This window comes from Schistocerca cancellata, chromosome 2 (genome assembly GCF_023864275.1).
Source record: "Schistocerca cancellata isolate TAMUIC-IGC-003103 chromosome 2, iqSchCanc2.1, whole genome shotgun sequence".
Lineage (NCBI taxonomy): Eukaryota > Metazoa > Arthropoda > Insecta > Orthoptera > Acrididae > Schistocerca > Schistocerca cancellata.
This window is the reverse complement of record NC_064627.1, coordinates 1,022,831,049-1,022,848,868: the sequence shown is the minus strand read 5'-3', so window position 1 is coordinate 1,022,848,868 and position 17,820 is coordinate 1,022,831,049. Positions and strand designations below refer to the sequence as shown.

General features: G+C 38.2%; 1 protein-coding gene across 4 annotated transcripts in view; it reads right to left on the bottom strand.

Annotated features, from left to right (window-relative positions):
• Positions 1-17,820, bottom strand: part of LOC126162994 (hydroxyacylglutathione hydrolase, mitochondrial) — a 95,729-nt gene that overhangs the window by 44,612 nt on the left and 33,297 nt on the right. For all 4 annotated transcript variants that reach the window (XM_049919854.1, XM_049919851.1, XM_049919853.1 and 1 more), the window contains exons 3-4: positions 13,161-13,282; positions 3,317-3,644 (exon numbers count right to left, since the gene is read on the bottom strand). In XM_049919854.1, the coding sequence (XP_049775811.1) occupies positions 3,317-3,644; positions 13,161-13,282 (450 nt within the window). The remainder of the gene's footprint in view (positions 1-3,316; positions 3,645-13,160; positions 13,283-17,820) is intronic.

Here is a 17,820-nt window from a genome sequence, read left to right as displayed (position 1 = left end):
CACCAGAGCCTCTCCTCTCCTCTCCAGTCCCCTGTCATCACTGCCTGTGCCAGTGCCCCTTGTCATGGACTCCAACATTTGGATGGCTCCCACCCCATCACCAATCCCGTCCATCTGTCGCCCTGGAATCTGCAGGTGGATGCCGTCATCACACTCACTTTTGTCTGTAAACATTGGTCCAAGAGGATTGGGAACTTCTCGTGCCTTCGGCTACCTCCCCCAGTGATGCCACAGATTTCTCTTCAGTCATAGCATTGTGTACAGTGACGTCTGGTCCTTCCCCCGCAAGGAATGAAGAGTAATAATCCACTGGCTATTACACCTAACACCAACAGCAGATGTAAGTTGGGCACTACAGCTGCACATCAGCAGCTAACCGGGGAAGCTGCCAGAGTAGCCTGATCACCAAGTGCCATCACCCGATCCGGTGTATGCCCACAGCACCACACGAGCAACACCTGATGGGGACTGCGTCTTTATAAGGGCATGCACAGGGCTCCATGCTATCAGTTGTTTCTGTATTCCAGATGTGTAGTAACTTCACTGCATGCTTGTTATGTCACTCTGTGACCCAATAAATTGTATATCTTATATGGCCACATGTTTCCTTGTGTTCCTAGTTAGAACAGTGTAACTGATTACTCTTGTAACATAACATCTTACATATTATCATTACTGCCCATTTCAGAGAATATTTTCGAAAAGAAATAAAGATATGAATAGTAACAGCATGAAAAAAAATTCTACAAAAACAGCTTTCTGTCACAAATTTCTGTTGAGAAAAATTAAACAGTTCTCTTTTTCTTGTTACTGAATATCATTAATGTTTTGTAACGAATCTATAATAAAGAACACAGTGTTTAAATTCAATGCAGACTATACCAGAAGATCTGATTACTATGACTCGATGTAATTTGCACATCATTTGTAAACAGAGGTAGTTTAAGGTCCAAACATCACAAGCAACTTCTTGAGGCACCAAGCTAAGAACGGCACCAAAGGGGCACTCAACTCCAAAATTTTCTTTGGAATTTCTAAAACCAGTGGGAGAAGTGGCAACCAAATGACCACTGAAGTTGGTTTGTAGAGTCTAACAGACTTCCAGAAAAATATTCATACAATCCCAAAGATAGTGAGACCAGATAAGTGAACAAAATATCACACAATCACCTTAACAGCTGATATATCCAAATTTATGAAACAAATAACACAGGTTTGCAGAAGAAGAAAAAAGAAAATTTAAAATCTGTAATATGATGACTTCAGATAATGTAAAAGCACCAAAGACGCAGTTCTGAGATTGCGACCAATAATTGAAGCAGAACTTAACAAATATCAAGACTCTTTCACCTTCATTGGATAAAATGTTTGACAATGTAAAATTGTACAGCACATTCAAAATTCTGAAGAGAATAGGTGTAAGTTACAGGGAAAGATGGTAATATATACTATGTACAAGAACCAAAAGAAAAATCAGACAGGGATGTAGTCTCCCCCCCCCCCCCTCCTCCCTTTTTCTATATAGCTCACACATCAAAAGAGCAATGATGAAAATAAATTAAATGTTCAGGGGTGTGATTAAAATTCAGGCTGAAATGGTAATAATGATAAGATTTGCTGGTAACATTGCTACGCTCAGGGAAAGTGAAAAAGAAATGCAGGACCCATTAAAACGAATCAAAAAGCTTAATGAGCACATGCTATGGATAGATATTAAATCGAAGAAAAATTAAAATAATGAAGTGTAGCAGAAATGAGATTAGTAATTAACTTAATAACAGAATCGAGGACAGCAAAACAAATGAAGTGAAGGACTTCTGATACCCTGAAAGCAAAAGAACAGAAAATGGATGAAGCCTGGTGGACATAAAAAGCACACTAGCACACTCAAAGAGGGCATCCCTGTATTACCACAGAAGGATGTCACAAATAGGTTGACTGACAAGACAAAGAGATTTTCCACAGAACTGGCAACAAGAGAAAAAGATTGAAAACATTAATAAGAAAACCAGACACAATAATAGGGTATGTAAGACATCAATGAAAGTTAATGGTAATCAAGGCAGCAGCAGATGGTAAACACTATGGGAAAAGACAGAGACTGGACTATATCCAACAAATAATTAAGGATGATGGGTGAGAGTTCTAATCTGAGATGAAGAGGTTGGCACTGGAATGAAATTTGTGATCTGTTGCATTAAACCACTGACTGAAAAGAATGCCAATTACTGTCTGGGGAGGAGAGGGGGCAAATACGTTACTTGTGTAGAAAAACATTTTCAAACCAGAACCAGCCCTGGATATAAAACACAGAATGGAAATCAGGATTAATGCTGTAACGACAAAATGGTCATTGTAAACTGAGCATACGCTCAGGTTGGACATTTGTATGGAGAAAAATTGACTGTAAGATTTAAAGTAACATCCCAGCATTCATTTGAATGTATGTAGAGAGAGATCACAGAAAACTAAAATTGTGATAGCAAACTCTGCTCCTATCAAATGCAAGTTTTGGGTCTTACACTGTTGTAACTCTATAGAGCAGGCATGCGTAATCAAATGTTGCACCCCTCCACAGCTGGCCTAATGAGGTCCTCTCACATTGACACGGATAGCGCACTAAGAGCTGCACTGTGTGAAAAACAGCCTTATATAAGCCGGCATGCTGGGCTGTCAAGCAGACTAATGTTTACATGATGACTGTATATTTAACTGTTAAACTGTGCTTTAATGTATTTTAAGGTTAAATGTGACAGTACGGATTCCTACTACATTCAGTTGGTGTACCTCTTCATGTGGATGCAGAACAAAACTTGGTTGGTGGAAATTCTGATATTGTGTTTGTACAAAATAAGCACTGTTCCAGCTCACTTTGTGTATCATTTTAAGCCAGTACCAACTACTCATCCTTCATATGATACACTTTTTACATGCATTATTTGGCCCTGCAGATTAAATTTGAATGATAGATCTGTACTATAATAGTATCAAAATCAATATGACACAAAATGCCGAAGGTATATTTTGGGCTTCTCTGGAGCTGAAAATACAATTTTGAACAAAAGAGAATTATCGGTATGGCTAGAAGCCCAAACATATACAGTCTCTCTATCACACCATTAAACTGTGAAACATCACACTAAATATTTCAGCAACTGACAGTACAGTCATAAAACATTTAAGTACATATATTCACATGTTTGATCGCAAATTGATGATGTCTGTACTGACGAAAATCTTATTTTAATGTATCAGAAAAATTACAACAGTTTTTCAGGAGATAATATGGTAAGGAAAATGCATACAAAGCACATACTGTGTCATCAGGCAATGTTCCTAGTACTTCCACAAGAGCATGGTACATCTGTTGTGGTGTGCCTTCAAAAAAGCGTCCACAACCAGCTATGAAAAGAGTATCACCGGTAAATACAGCAGGTGCTGGCTCTCCCTGTGCACCAACTACATAGCATATATGTCCAGAAGTATGGCACGGAGTAGCCAGACAGCGAATATGGAGATTACCCACATTCAACTCATCACCATGCTTGACCTTCCAGGTGAGTGCACCCACGCGCTCATCACCTCCTAAAACTTGCAGTCCTGCCACTTTCTTTGCAATGGTTTCATTCCCTCCAGCATGATCCCTGTAATCAGTAAACACGTAAAAAATTACAGCTGTGACTGAAGAACTGGAAAATCAACTTTTTTTAAAACTCTTAGGCATACAGAAAATCATTTATTTCACTTGAACTAAGTAATAGTTTGTTAAGGTATGAAAGTGCAAAAATTATTAAATAATTAAAAATTGTATAATGTCCATCATTTAAGTAACTACCAAAACCTGTAGTTCTCGTACTTGGCAGACACCGAAACATACTGACCATGATTTTTAACGAAAGAAGATATTGAAACTGTACTTCAGTGCAGCTTCAGCTTCAATGAATTAAAAATGCACATGTCACTTAATCAATATTAGTATTTGGGCAGCTTCTAATAAATGTTTATATTTTATTACTATTATCAAATGCACCAACAGACAAAATTTATGAGGACACAACACCGAAGAATATTCAGTGAAAAATACAATTACATTTAAAATTAAGCAACATTTGATTAAATTGTCCACATGGCTTAAAATTGTAAGGGTTGCTTTGGCTATGTATGTTCAATTTGATGGTTCTTATCCATTGTTTTGGGACACCACACAATGATTAAGCTTTTTGTGCACAAAAAACATGACAGTATGTCAAACTTTAACAGCAGTAGCAGTGAATGTGTTTGAAGGATCCTAGATGTGCAGAAACTTAAAGTGTCTAAAATTTACAGCAAAAATCTATCCATCAAATGCCCACAGAACAGAACTGTTGCATCAGGCAACTTCTATTACCAATTTCAAAAACATGTTTTTCCTCAATGTTTCTTTCAGCAGTATCCATGTCAACATGGTTTTGCTTCACAATATTAGAAGTTGTTCAGGTGAAGGCCATTTGGATCAAACTCTTAAAACCATCATTATTGCTCAAATAACTATTTTTTGTGTGGATGATCAAACTCCCAATATATTACAGGCAAATTACTCTGATGTCCTGTATTTGGTGCTTCACCTCCCCACCCCCCACCCTCTTCCTGGGTGAAGCATTGACACACATTTAGCTCATACCTGTTCAAGCCTTTTTATAATGCATCCTGCACTTTTGTATGCAGAGAGGATAAATATTTGCCTCCTCCTCTCTCAGACTCCACCGGTTACAAAGTCACTACATGTTTATATATCTTTTAGAGGGAGAGCAGAGCCCTTGCTACCTTCAAATTGCATTGCACATCACGATATCCATTCCCTATAGCTTAATGCGCAGTAGCTACCTTGTGAGATCAGAAAGGGAGCCATATCCCAATCAAATTCACGCTGCAGGTGAAAGACTGTTGGTCTTGTACACTAACCAGTCTGAATGTGGTTTTTAGGTAGTTTTTCACACTCGTTTAGACAAATGCAGGACTCATTCCCAATTTCCATCTCATAAAATACAATGTACAGATATTTAAAATACAATAACACATAGAATTAAGTTTACACTATTCACAGGCAGAGGGTACACAAGACTTCTCTCCCTTAAAGTAATTGAATAATGAAAACATCAGACCCTGCATCACAGGACGGATGCTAGGAATCGGAGTTGGATTGTAAATTTTACCAGCACAATTCAAGACGAAAATATAACTTTGATATGTGCTTTTCTTGTTTAACGTTCAGAGTGGGATCCTTTACTCTGTTGCAAAGTCTCCCATAAGTCCTCATTTAAAATGAAGCAGAAGTTGAGAACACAAAAATGCATAAGAAAATAAAAAGGCACTTCAACCTTTAATAGAAATTGAAACCCTTATTCTATGATTTCACGTGGTCCAGACTTAATAAAATGCGGAAGTGAGAAAAACGTAGAGTCGAGAAAAATGTTAAGAAAAATGCTAAAACCAGCAAAATACAAGCAGAAACATATAACTGGCATATATAATTAAAAATCGTAATCCTCTCCAATAAATCATATAAAATCTATGTAAGTGAAGGAAATTAAATATACAATACAATGTTTAGACTATAATTTGTAGTAATGAATGTCATCAGTTCTTAAGAAAATCACATGTGTACTAGCAAGTAAACCCTGTCCAAAAATTAAAATTGGTGTCTGGGTATAAGTTAATTGAGCATATTTTCTGATACGCTTCGACTACAAATTATACTTTGAAACAAGTGTTTTTGAGAGATCTTTCCTTAGTGATCACCCAGAAACAAGTAAAAATGGATGCAACATGGTGAATTAAACCAAAAACTGTGAAGTACAATGAAAGACGAACGGCATCCGAAAGCGCGCGCGCGCGCGTGTGTGTGTGTGTGTGTGTGTGTGTGTGTGTGTGTGTGTGTGTGTGTGTGTGTGTGTGTGTGTGTGTGTGTGTGTGTGCGGGGGGGGGGGGGGGGGTTACTTCTGCAGCCAATAGCAGTGCAATGTACTCTGGTGAGGTGAGCAATGAGCACAGAGCTTATGGTCTTTTCCTTGTTCATTGTGCTGAGTGGTAGAAGCGGAGCATTCTACAATATTCCCTACGTGCACTGCTTTTACTTCGAACTCGTCGCTTGCTGTAGAGCAAACACAGCAAGTTTTGTGAAAACACGTATATACACACAAGTTTTCTTTCACATGTGGTACATATTTGTACCAGTGAATGTGAAATACAGTTAAGCCTAATGTGATTCCAATGTTTCTTTGTCTCAGCAACCTGTTAGATTTATAACAATCTGTCTGCCATCACAAAGCATTAAAAGACATTGAGGACCACAACAAAGATGAACAAGCCATCATGCTACTATTCACTAAACACGTCCTGTTCACTATGACGCTGCACATAGCAAATGGAGTAGCCTACATTGGCTGCAGTCAGTAGGGGCACTGTACATTCTGGATTCTGTCTACGGGCTGCAAGCAGAACTACTGTAAGTAAAATTAATGCACAGTAGTGAAAAGTGTATGACGTATAACTATATATAAATGAAACCTAAGTGGAAGCTGTGGTCACTCCATTTGCAATACACCTATAGCATCCGACATGACAACTGTTACGTGCTAGTACGGAGAAGTGAAGTGTCATACAGTGTATGCACCTGCAGTGTCATGTGGTGTAGCAGCTGAATTGCTGCTGTCAAGGTTATGTATGTGCCTGGACACCACCAGCGGCACAGTTTATTTTTATTTTTATTTTTATTTTTCCTCTAATCAGATGGAAATGTTAAATGAGAACATACTAGTATTATATTCACAATGAATCCCAGACTGTGCTAACACTACGATGAAGAAAAGAAGAATCGCATGTTGTGGGTTGCGAACCTACATCCTTTCAATATGTCAACCACATCATTATCCTTTATGCTAAGAATTAATTGTATGACCGTTGTCTCAAGACTTGTTTACCACAACATTTCTCCAAGCCTCGTGTTGTTGCTGTGTTATTAATTGACATTTAATGATAAGGACACATATGGGATCATTTTCATTGCACCCTTGCTTTGAAATATCGTATTGTGACACACACACTCCTACATAAATGAATAATTGAGATGCAAATACTCCACACAGGGTCATTTGCATGTGCTCACAAAAGTCTACAGTCTAAAGCCCATTGGTAATGCCACGACTGCAAAAAGTAGTAGTATACTATGTCTACATCTGTGTCTATACTCTGCAAACCACCATGAGGTCAACGGCAGAGGATATGTCCCATTGTACCATTTATTAGATTTTCTTCCTGTTCCATTCGTGTAGGGAGAATGGGATGAGCGACTGTCTGAATGCCTCTGTGCACCCATGCTTGTGCATTCTCCACGCACAATGTTTATTCCCAAGTTTTTTATGTTCCATGTTTTTGGTTCTGTATTGACAATCTAGTTCACAAATAATTAGATTCCTGTTTTCATTGAATAAAGAGTTTCCTGTCAAGCTTAACCCTTTGGCACTGGATTAATCAGAATTATTAAGCTGATCAGTTTTAATTACACTGATCCCAAGTAAGTTTGCTGTTTATCACTCTATACACTAGAAGCCACTGCATTAGCGTGACATTGGCATGCTATACAGCTATTGACTGCAGGTGAAAAACAAAGATCCAAGATGAGATAATCTGGCAGTATTCACCATATTTCACACTTTTCACTACATAAGCTATAATTTTTTTTTCTACTTTCAAGGTGAACTTAAATCAAAGAATCCTCAAAACTGTGTGGTTTAAGGTATAATTTGTGGCAGTAGTGTATTGGGAAATGGTTCAATTACCTCATTTTTACATGTGTTAGTGTGGTGTGGTGTGGTGGCAGCACTGACTGCTGGGTGACATAACAAGTCGCCAGCCAGTAAGAACTCGTTAGCTGGAAATGGTCAACGTTTCGTTGGTTCTGAACGAGGATGTTTTTCGAGAATCAGTGTTTGAATTTAAAACGTTGACAATCTACAATGTTAGTGAATACAGTACATCAGAAATACATGCAGAAAGACGAGATCGAGTTGTAAGTGGCACAAGAAAAGGTGGCTGGGCCCCTTCATCACATGTAAGCTCGGACCGGAACACTTCACATTGACTGTCCTTTTTCCATTGCTGCCTCAACCTAGCAGTAGTTTTATCATAATTGCGCAGTGGAGCTAAATGTTACAAATTGTGTTGGCAAAGCTAATCATGGATTAAATCAGCATTTCTTTTCTCTTGTCTCCCCTCTCCACAACGGTGTAAAATATTCCCCTAACTCCGTCATCACCCTTGGTGTAAACCATCTGTCTTTTGTGCCACTCACAACTTGTTCATCCACATCAAATGTCAAAAGGAAGAAAACAAGCAAGTCAAGCAAGACGTTGAGCAAGAATGCAGAGTCTTACTACAAAGGAAAGTAAAATTATATAGTGGCCAATCCACTCGCCCTGTGGCGACAACCAAGCTATCGGATTCTGGGGAGCTTGGGCTCGTACGACAGAGAAAGTCGGAGTTCTCTAGTAAACGTCCACGAAAGTCCCATACATTTATTGGCACTTTTAACATTCAGACACTAATTCAGACAGGCAAACTTCATAATCTTACAACAGAACTCAACAAACAGAAAATTCAAATCCTTGCTCTCCAAGAGACCAGATTCACTGATTCAGAAACAATAGACTACAACAATTACCGTATCTTTAAAAGTAAAACAGACAAGAAAATTGGCAAAGGAGCTGCAATATTTGGCATGGCTTTTATTGTAAATAAGGACACCCTTGACTCTGTTATAGACATAAATCAAATCAGTAACAGACTAATGACCATGCGAATCAAGCACACCAACAAAATATATACATTTATTAATGTTCATGCACCTACCAACATTGCCAACAAAAAAGAACCGGAGAAGACAGAAAAATTTTGGGAAAAACTCGAAACTGAAATGTCCAAAATTCCAGAGGAGGATGTAAAAATTCTTCTAGGGGATTTCAACGCGCAAATTGGCAAAGAGAGGAAATATAAAAAAACAGTCGGTAATTACCCTGCACACAAATTCACAAACAAGAACGGCATGAGACTCATCGAGTTATGTCAGCAAAACAACCTAAAAATCGTGACAACATCACTTCAAAAAGACCCCAATAAACAAAAAACATGGAGATCACCAAACCTCCAGCTTGGTGAATTTCAAATAGACCATGTTGCGATCTCCTATGACTTCCAGAAAGAAATACACGACGTTCAAGTCCGCAGAGGGGCAAATATAGATTCTGACCACTACCTTACCAGAGTTAAAATTAAATTCACTCCAAAAAGGAAACGCCAAAGGAAATCACCACTAATTCCCAAATTTGACTTGAAAAATATCAAGGAATCAGAAATTACAGAAGCATGGGATAAACAACCAACAAACAACTGGAAAGATTTCCGAACGAAAATTATACAGAAAGCAAGAGATTTGATTCCGTTAAAGAAAATATCCAAGCATCCATGGTGGAATTCGAATTGTGATAACGCATTAGAAGAGAGACAACAAGCCTTTTTAAATTACAATTGTGACAAATCAGAAACCACACAACAAACATTTTTCAAAGTGAGAAAACAAACAGCTAAAATACTTAGACAAACTAAAAGAAAATACCTTAATGAACAACTAAACACAATTGAAGAAAACTTTAAGAACCACAACACTCAAGATTTTTATAAAATATTCGCAAATCAAATCAAAGGATACACTCCACAAAATCTCTGCTTCCGGAAACAGAATGGAAAATTGGCACTAACTAACAAAGAAAATTGCCAAGAACTAGCTAAATATTTCTCACAACTCCTAAATTGCCCACAACCAAGTACAAGATTCCCCAGAGTACAACCAGAACACACGAATGAGACTTCACCACCACCATCTCAAGAAGAAATTTATAGTCACATTAGAAAACTCAAAAACAATAAATCATCGGGAGAAGATGGAATTGTAGCTGAACTACTGAAAAACCTTGGTCCAAATTCGTTAAAAGAGATCACTAGCATCATCCAAGAAATTTGGCAGACAGAAAATATCCCAGAGGAGTGGAAGTGTGCACTAATTCACCCATTGCACAAAAAGGGAGAGAGATCAGACGTAAACAACTACAGAGGCATTTCACTTTTACCAGTTACCTACAAAATTCTATCTGCATGTCTCCTAAAGAGGGCACAAGAACAACTAGAACATACAATTTCAGACTACCAAGCAGGCTTTCGTCCTAATAGATCATGCCCGGAACAGATATTCAACCTTAAAACTATTTTAAAGATTAAAGCAATCAGGTCAAAACCAATAATCTGCACATTCGTTGATTTCAAAAAGGCATACGATTCCATAGACAGACAGTCTCTATGTCACATTCTCGAAGAACGAGGCCTAGACACTAAAACCCGAAAACTAATTGAACAAACACTAACAGAAACCAAATCAAAAATTAAATTCAGAGGGGAAATTTCGGAACCATTCTCAATTAAAACAGGAGTAAGACAAGGAGATGGGATCTCACCACTATTATTCAATATAGTTTTGGACAAAGTTATGAAAGAGTGGGAAGTAACACTAAGGAAACAAAGCTTGTGGAAGCCAATTGAACTAGGAAGAGGTAAAGGAAAATTGAACATCCCTTATTTAGCGTTTGCAGATGACTTGGCAATTATAACTGACAGTGAAGAAACAGCAGTAAAACAAATTGAGACACTTAAAGAATGTGCTGAGAAGGTTGGCCTGCAAATCTCCTTTGAGAAGACAGAATTCATCTGCTCAAAATTAGATATTTCGAAACTAAAAACAAAGTATGGTGAAATAACTAGAGTCAAGCACTTTAAGTATCTCGGTGAAGTTATTGAACCAACAGGACTTGAGAAAATAGCACAAAAAAACCGATTACAGAAAATCAAGAAAGCATTCGGACTTATTCAAAATATATATAACAAGAAATGTCTATCAAAAGGCACTAAAATCAGACACTACAACACAGTCATCAAACCAACAGTCACATATGCAAGTGAAACACTCTCCCTGAATAGAAAATTAGATTTACACGAAATTAAGAAAGTAGAGAGAAAAATTATTAGAAAAATCCTAGGACCACGATACACACAAGATGGATACAGGCTGCAGACTACCGAGACAACCGAAAAAATATCAAACATCGAGGCAGATATCAGGAAGAGGCGGATGAAGTTTTATGGACATATAGACAGATTACCTGGAAACAGGTTAACTAAACGTCTATTGGACTATATGACATCACTTAAGGCAACAATACCCTGGGTAACTGAAGTTAAGAAGGATTTGAAAAAGGCAAAAATTGACATAACAAACACATCAGACCGGGATACATTCAGAAGAAAAATCGACAAGTGGAAGTTTACTCCAGAGACGGAATCTAAACCTTTCCGACCAAAGTGGACCGAAGAAAGGAAGAAGGCCTTTGGGGAGGCAATGAAGAAATACTGGGAAAATAAGAAGAACATTAAGAAATGTTAATCACCTGCTTATCGTTCTCCCATGGGGACATTCGCTAATAATAATAATAATAATAATAATAATATTTAGCATTCTTTTATGGGTTTTTCACAGGGGCTATGAATTTATGGTGTATGATCATGAGAAATGTAGAATCAGAGAACGTATAATCAAAGTTCCACTGTACTCCTTTGCAAAAATCAGCTCAATATCTAGATTTAAAAACTAAAGATGCCTACTGGTAGCTACATGAAAAATAACAACAATCACAATTAACAGGCTTCCATTATTACAGCAAATAAATGTTGTTCATGATAAATATCTATATGCTCACATAGGTATTAAGCTAAAATAAGCGAAACAGCGAAGGGGAACGACTAAAATTATTCAGTATCTAAGTAGAAAAGCAACTGATGACCCTAATTTAAAGAAGTCACATCAGCACTGGAGAAGAGGAAATGCAATAATGAAATGCTTGCAACAGATAATGTTTTAAAATCTGAGAAATTAGAACCAAGACAGTGCGCCATGTTAGAAATAAGAACAGAACGGAACAGAAACAGAAGCATGAATAGTCAAAAATAGGCATACTGAAAACATAAAAAGAAGTAATCAGTGCTGCAGATGACACAGTGAGGGACTGCAAATCCGACACACACACACACACACACACACACACACACACACACACACACAGAGAGAGAGAGAGAGAGAGAGAGATCGGGGGGGGGGGGGGGGGGAGCATGGATAACTTTGCTCAGATTGAAGGTAGACATTAATTCAAGTGGATAATTTGGTGGTGATCATGACCGCATAAATGGCTGTGCAGAAGTTGCAGCAGAGTTCATATATGCCATGACTGTTTTTACAGATGGTCCTGCCTCTGATAACGTTAAGATATGCTTGTGACAGGAATGGAACAGGATATGCTCAGTAGGTGCATGGAATATATCTTGCAAATGAGCTTTTCATGACTTGTGTGACTAAGGGGCAGGGCTATCAGTGGCATAAAATGTCCCAGTATATTTTGTACTTAAGATAGCTAGAAGTTTTCCGTTTTTCAGGGAGTGGTCAATATGATGGGGAAAGTCTGTAACAATTACGATGGAGGACTGATAGCGAGAAATGAAAGCAGGTGTAACACCAGATTCATGTTTGTGTAGCAAACGTGCATCCTAATGTAGGTTTACCAAGTACGAAGAGAAGGGAGTGTTTCATCATAAACGGATGGCAACAGTTAACAGACAAGTACTGGTGTTTGTTAGTGTGTTAATCAGGACTGATGTGTAGAAATGAATACAACAGATACGGAAGAAAACAATGAGAAAAGTGCCATAAGTTTCATTACAAGTATTAAGTGAATCTCATCTTTCAAATTTAAGTCAAGTGTTCTATTTAGACTCATTGTAGGTCCACACATTGCTACAGTATGTGCACGTTCTTGCTGCCAAGTGTGAGGCTTTGCCAAACACTAATTTTTCAGCCACAAAATTTCTATACAATAAGAATTAGGTATGTCACAAGAAGTCTGGGTAACAGATATGCTACCCTCCCCCTTCCCACCGCTGCTAGCCTTGATCCATTACATTTGAGTGTTGTCATTTTTCACACACAACAAGGTTCCTGTAATGTAATGAAGAAATATCATTTTCTTTACCAGTGATGATGAGTTGTAAGAACAGTTGTTAAATTCACTCCTTCCTGCTGTACAGCCTGTAGTACTTTGTCAGGATCCACAGGATCAACAACAGCTGCTTGTTTTGTTGCTTCATCCACAATCTGAAATAAAAAGAAAAGAAAAAATTAAAAATGATAAAATGAATTCACAGAAAATCCAAAAACTTCAATATAAGTAACAATGAACTTCTACACAGAACACAGACCTAACTTAACATTTATTAATTGCTCATTCATCCATCTCTATTGAATTTTTCCTTGTATAAACCTCTTTACTTCTAGACTAATTAACAGTAGTATTGTTGCAACACACATGGAATAACAAAAGCACACTATTTCAAGAGCACAGACCTAAAGGATGGTATGAATGGATATATTAGTTTCAATGAAAATGTAAAACAGACTAGATTGAACTGTCATTTGAAATCTTTTACATATAACCTTCTGCAATGTTCTTGCAATTTATTGGTATTTAGAATCATTCTTCTACAAATATTCACGCTACAATCCATAAAATAGAATGTTTGCGATTTTTGTGGTCTTGCGTCTGAAAATTGGTTTGATGCAGCTCTACATGCTAGTCTATCCAATGCAAGCCTCTTCATTCAGGCATGGTACTGCAACCTATATACATTTGAACTTGCTTACTGTATTCAAGCCTTGGTCCCCCTCTTCCATTGTTAACCTATACAGTTCCCTTCACTACCAAATGGACAATTCCTTCATGCTTCAGGATATGTCCCATAAACCAATTCCTTCTTTTAGTCAAGTTGTCCTACAAATGTCATTTTTTACAATGCTATTCTGTTGTAACGTAACTAAACAGCGCATGCCTCCATGGCCAGTCTAAAGAGGCTGATCACATCGACGCAACCTTATGTAAGACAGCATACTGGTCCTTGGTCACTGTAATGTTTACTTGACAAATACAGGGTGGGGCAAATAAAAGTGACCCCGATGAGTGGACACGATTGGACATGAATTTACACATTAACGGAGAAGAAAAAGACCTACAGTTACTTCCAACAGGATGGAGCAACTGCCCATACAACTGCCGAACCTTGGCGCACATTTACAAAATCTTTGTTAGCAGAGGTCATATGGTCGTAGTCGCAGCTGGCCACCCAGATCACCTGATCTGTCAGTGTGCAATTACTTTGTGTGGGGAGCCCTCAAGTCCAAGATGTATCGCAACAACCATCAGTCTTCAAGAACTGCAGCAGAACATTTCAGATGAGACTGCAGCAATTCCGTTAGTCCACCTTCACCCAAACAAGGCCAAGATCTGAATAGTGATCACTTTCAACATCTGCTATCATCAGGTTAGTATTGTATTTCCTTTCCTGTGCTGTGTTTCTTTGTACCCTGGCACTCTGTTCTCCGGGCCACTTTTATTTGCCCCACACTGTACATATTTCACTGTTAGACTATGCCCTGATGTACTCCTTGGTTATGTGTATTCGTGCTAATTACTGTGTCGTTCAGTGTCTTAGTATATTCCTTCATGTGGAGGCATAATAAAAGTTGGTTGGTGGGAATTCTGATATTGTGTTTGTGCATCGTTACAATATTTTTGACAACAAGTGCGGTATTCCACTCCACCTGTTTCATTTGCAGTTCACTGTGGCCAATTTGTCAATGGAAGAAATTCTTCAATACTTTGATGGACGGCAGTGAACTCTCACAAACCAGCAGCAGGCTCTCACCATCACGCAAAACCATTTGGCAGCATCGTTGACGCACCAAATTTCACTGCCACTGATGCAGCCCCCCTCCCCCCCCACCCCCCTGTTTCCACTGTATGATGATCCTGCAGAAGACTAGGACACACATGAAAAATATCTTTGGCAAAATTTCCAAGCTTTTGATGTTGCCGACTCCAACATGTGTCAGACTTAGATTCTCTTCATGTTTATCACCTTTTGTGTCAGCTAGTTCCTCTTCAGGAAGCTGCCAATCTCTCTCTCGATGAAATGTGTCAGCTGCTTTCTACTTAGCATTGTAAATATACTCATGTTATTGCTGCTCATGTTGAAATCTAGTGCAACAGTCATACAGAGCTTGGGCAGTGGAGCATCATGGGCTTAGCTGTTTGCCAATTTGTTACTTAAGCTCACCGAAACTCATATTTTGATTCCATGGTTCATGATGTTACAATACACTTCGCCCCTGATAGAGAAGTTTGTGAACGCACTTTACAATATGCAAATCCCAGTTTTGAACATTGCCCAGTCTTTTGAAGTATCTAGGAAAACCGGAAATTAGATAGAAGTTTGTGGAAAGTAGCCACCATTGCTTCTCCTTCTCAGCTGCCTCAGTTAGATTGCAAGGGGAAGATGATGTTGCAGCCATGCAACCACAGTCTCTTCGGTGCAGTGGGCAGTGTCCTGCTAAACAGCCACAGCAGTCCACTTCACAACAGTGGCCTTGTGCCTCTCCTCCATCATGCCCTTATTGCTTTGTTCAACATGAGTGGGCCATGTGCACAAAGCATTGGACGACGTGCAATTATTGTAAAATAAAGGGGGACATATTCTGCCTGTGGACAAATTTCAACCTCCTTTGTTAGATATGAACACTGAAGTGGACAGCATTTTCCAAGTGATGGTAGCCTCAAACGAACTTTGTACTGAAGTACATCTTATGGACAAAATGTTAAAAATGAAAGCAGATGTGGGTGCCAAGGTACACATCCTAGAAAGGTACACCACTCCGGCGAGTGCACTCTGATTAGTCAGTAGCGTATTACATCACTTGGCAGCCAGCACTGGTGCAGTCGTGCTCTCACTAATGGGGAATCTTGCATTTTAAAACAATTTTTCATGTCTCTCTTCATTCCATTTTTAGCATTTCATTGATGATATTCAAGATGATTTGAAAGAAGTAGTTTTTGAAATATTCAAAAGGAAACGTTAAGCAGTAAAAGCACTAATGACAACACATGTTAAAATCCAAACTTAGCTGTAGATGATTGTTATCAAAACTTACGGCTTAAGGACGTGCTACGCTGAATACTTTACAGCCTTATGAGCTGCTATAGTTCACACACATTTACACAATAATATGCTAGAGATTACGAAACTTAGCTGATGATGCTGACTGCGGAAAATTTAGTTTGAATTTGTTGAAGACCGTGCAGTCCAGTGAAGATTTATTTTCACTAAAGCTAGCTTCAAACCACACCATTTGGCTCTTTTATTAAAAAATCTCATTTGGATGAAAGTTCTCATTCTTCCATACAAATCAATGACTTTCTTAATGACTGCGGGAAATCCTTATTGTACTAGTACTGGTAATGATTCCATCACATGTTTGCAATGCAAAATATTTGCTCCATGAAAAGATGCAAAAATTATTTTGAAATCTGATATTGTAGCAAACCACTCATGAGACGGAGAAGTAAGCCCACCTTTCATGTTTGGCTGGTAGATTTACAGTGACATGGCATTTTGCTGTTTTAATTCCTAATGAACTGTTCACGCTTTTGCACTTGAATGCAATGTATCCCACCAAGTATTTTAAGACTTGGTGAGTAATGTCTTCACTGGAGCTCATTAAGATCACAATCTCAATGGAAATAACCTTCATCTGATGTATTGTAATGTGACAAGTCAGCTACTTTCTTCAACAACTCACTAGAAATAAAATTCTTGAATTCGCCCACTGTTTCTTCTGCAAAAGTTTCCTCTTTTTCCTCTGCAACTCAAGCACCAAGGGATGAAGGTATATTTGTTGCATTACCAGTCAAAATTAGTAAGTGAATTTCATTTTGAACCTTGACGAGCATCGAGTTGTTATAAAGTGAGCCAAGACCATGAATTCTAGAAAATAAATTTTCGAGACAATCTTGATTCAGTTTGACAGTCAGGATGTAGGTTGCCACAGCATTTTTCACGTCTACAAAAAGTATAAAAAGCACATTTATTGACGTAGCAAATCCTTTTTGAAATGAGGAGACTGTTTCCTTCGCCTCATCACATATTTGAGAAAATTTCCAAAAACCTGTTCACATTCTCTTAACTTCTGAGGCTGAACCCATAATCACTTCTATTAGGTGCTTTCTGATCTTGGGTGTATCTTGAATTCAACACATCAAAAATGTAGTTTATGATTTCAATGAAGTTTCCTTCACAGTCTTTGAGGAAGATGTATCTCACAGCTGGGGTTCTGCGACATAAAAATAGCTACACAGCCATTCTACTGTTTTGACATGGACGTCCACTCACATTCATGTGAGCTTCCGATAAGTGACAGGTGATCAGGTTTATTTCTGTGTCAATTTCGTATTTTGTAGGATGGAACTCCATCTGGCTTCATCAAATTTCTTGTAGGTAGATGGAAAAACTCATTCTGCATGTCCCATTTGCAATCCTGAAAATGAACATGTTCAGAACATATCCTTGCATTTTTAATATTGGTCCTGTTCTCTAGTTTGCAATGACACAACCATTCATGTTGGAGTTCTAAGTCTTTTCAAAACCAATAGTAAAGATTGCCCTTGGTTCTACGCCCAGAGTTGCTGTATTTAGCAACAGCACAGTACAATGTGTTTTTGCTAATTTCACTCAGAAAATACTGTGGATAACTAGCATGATTACAACAGATACCACTTTGTACCAGAATATGCCACAGGTCATGCA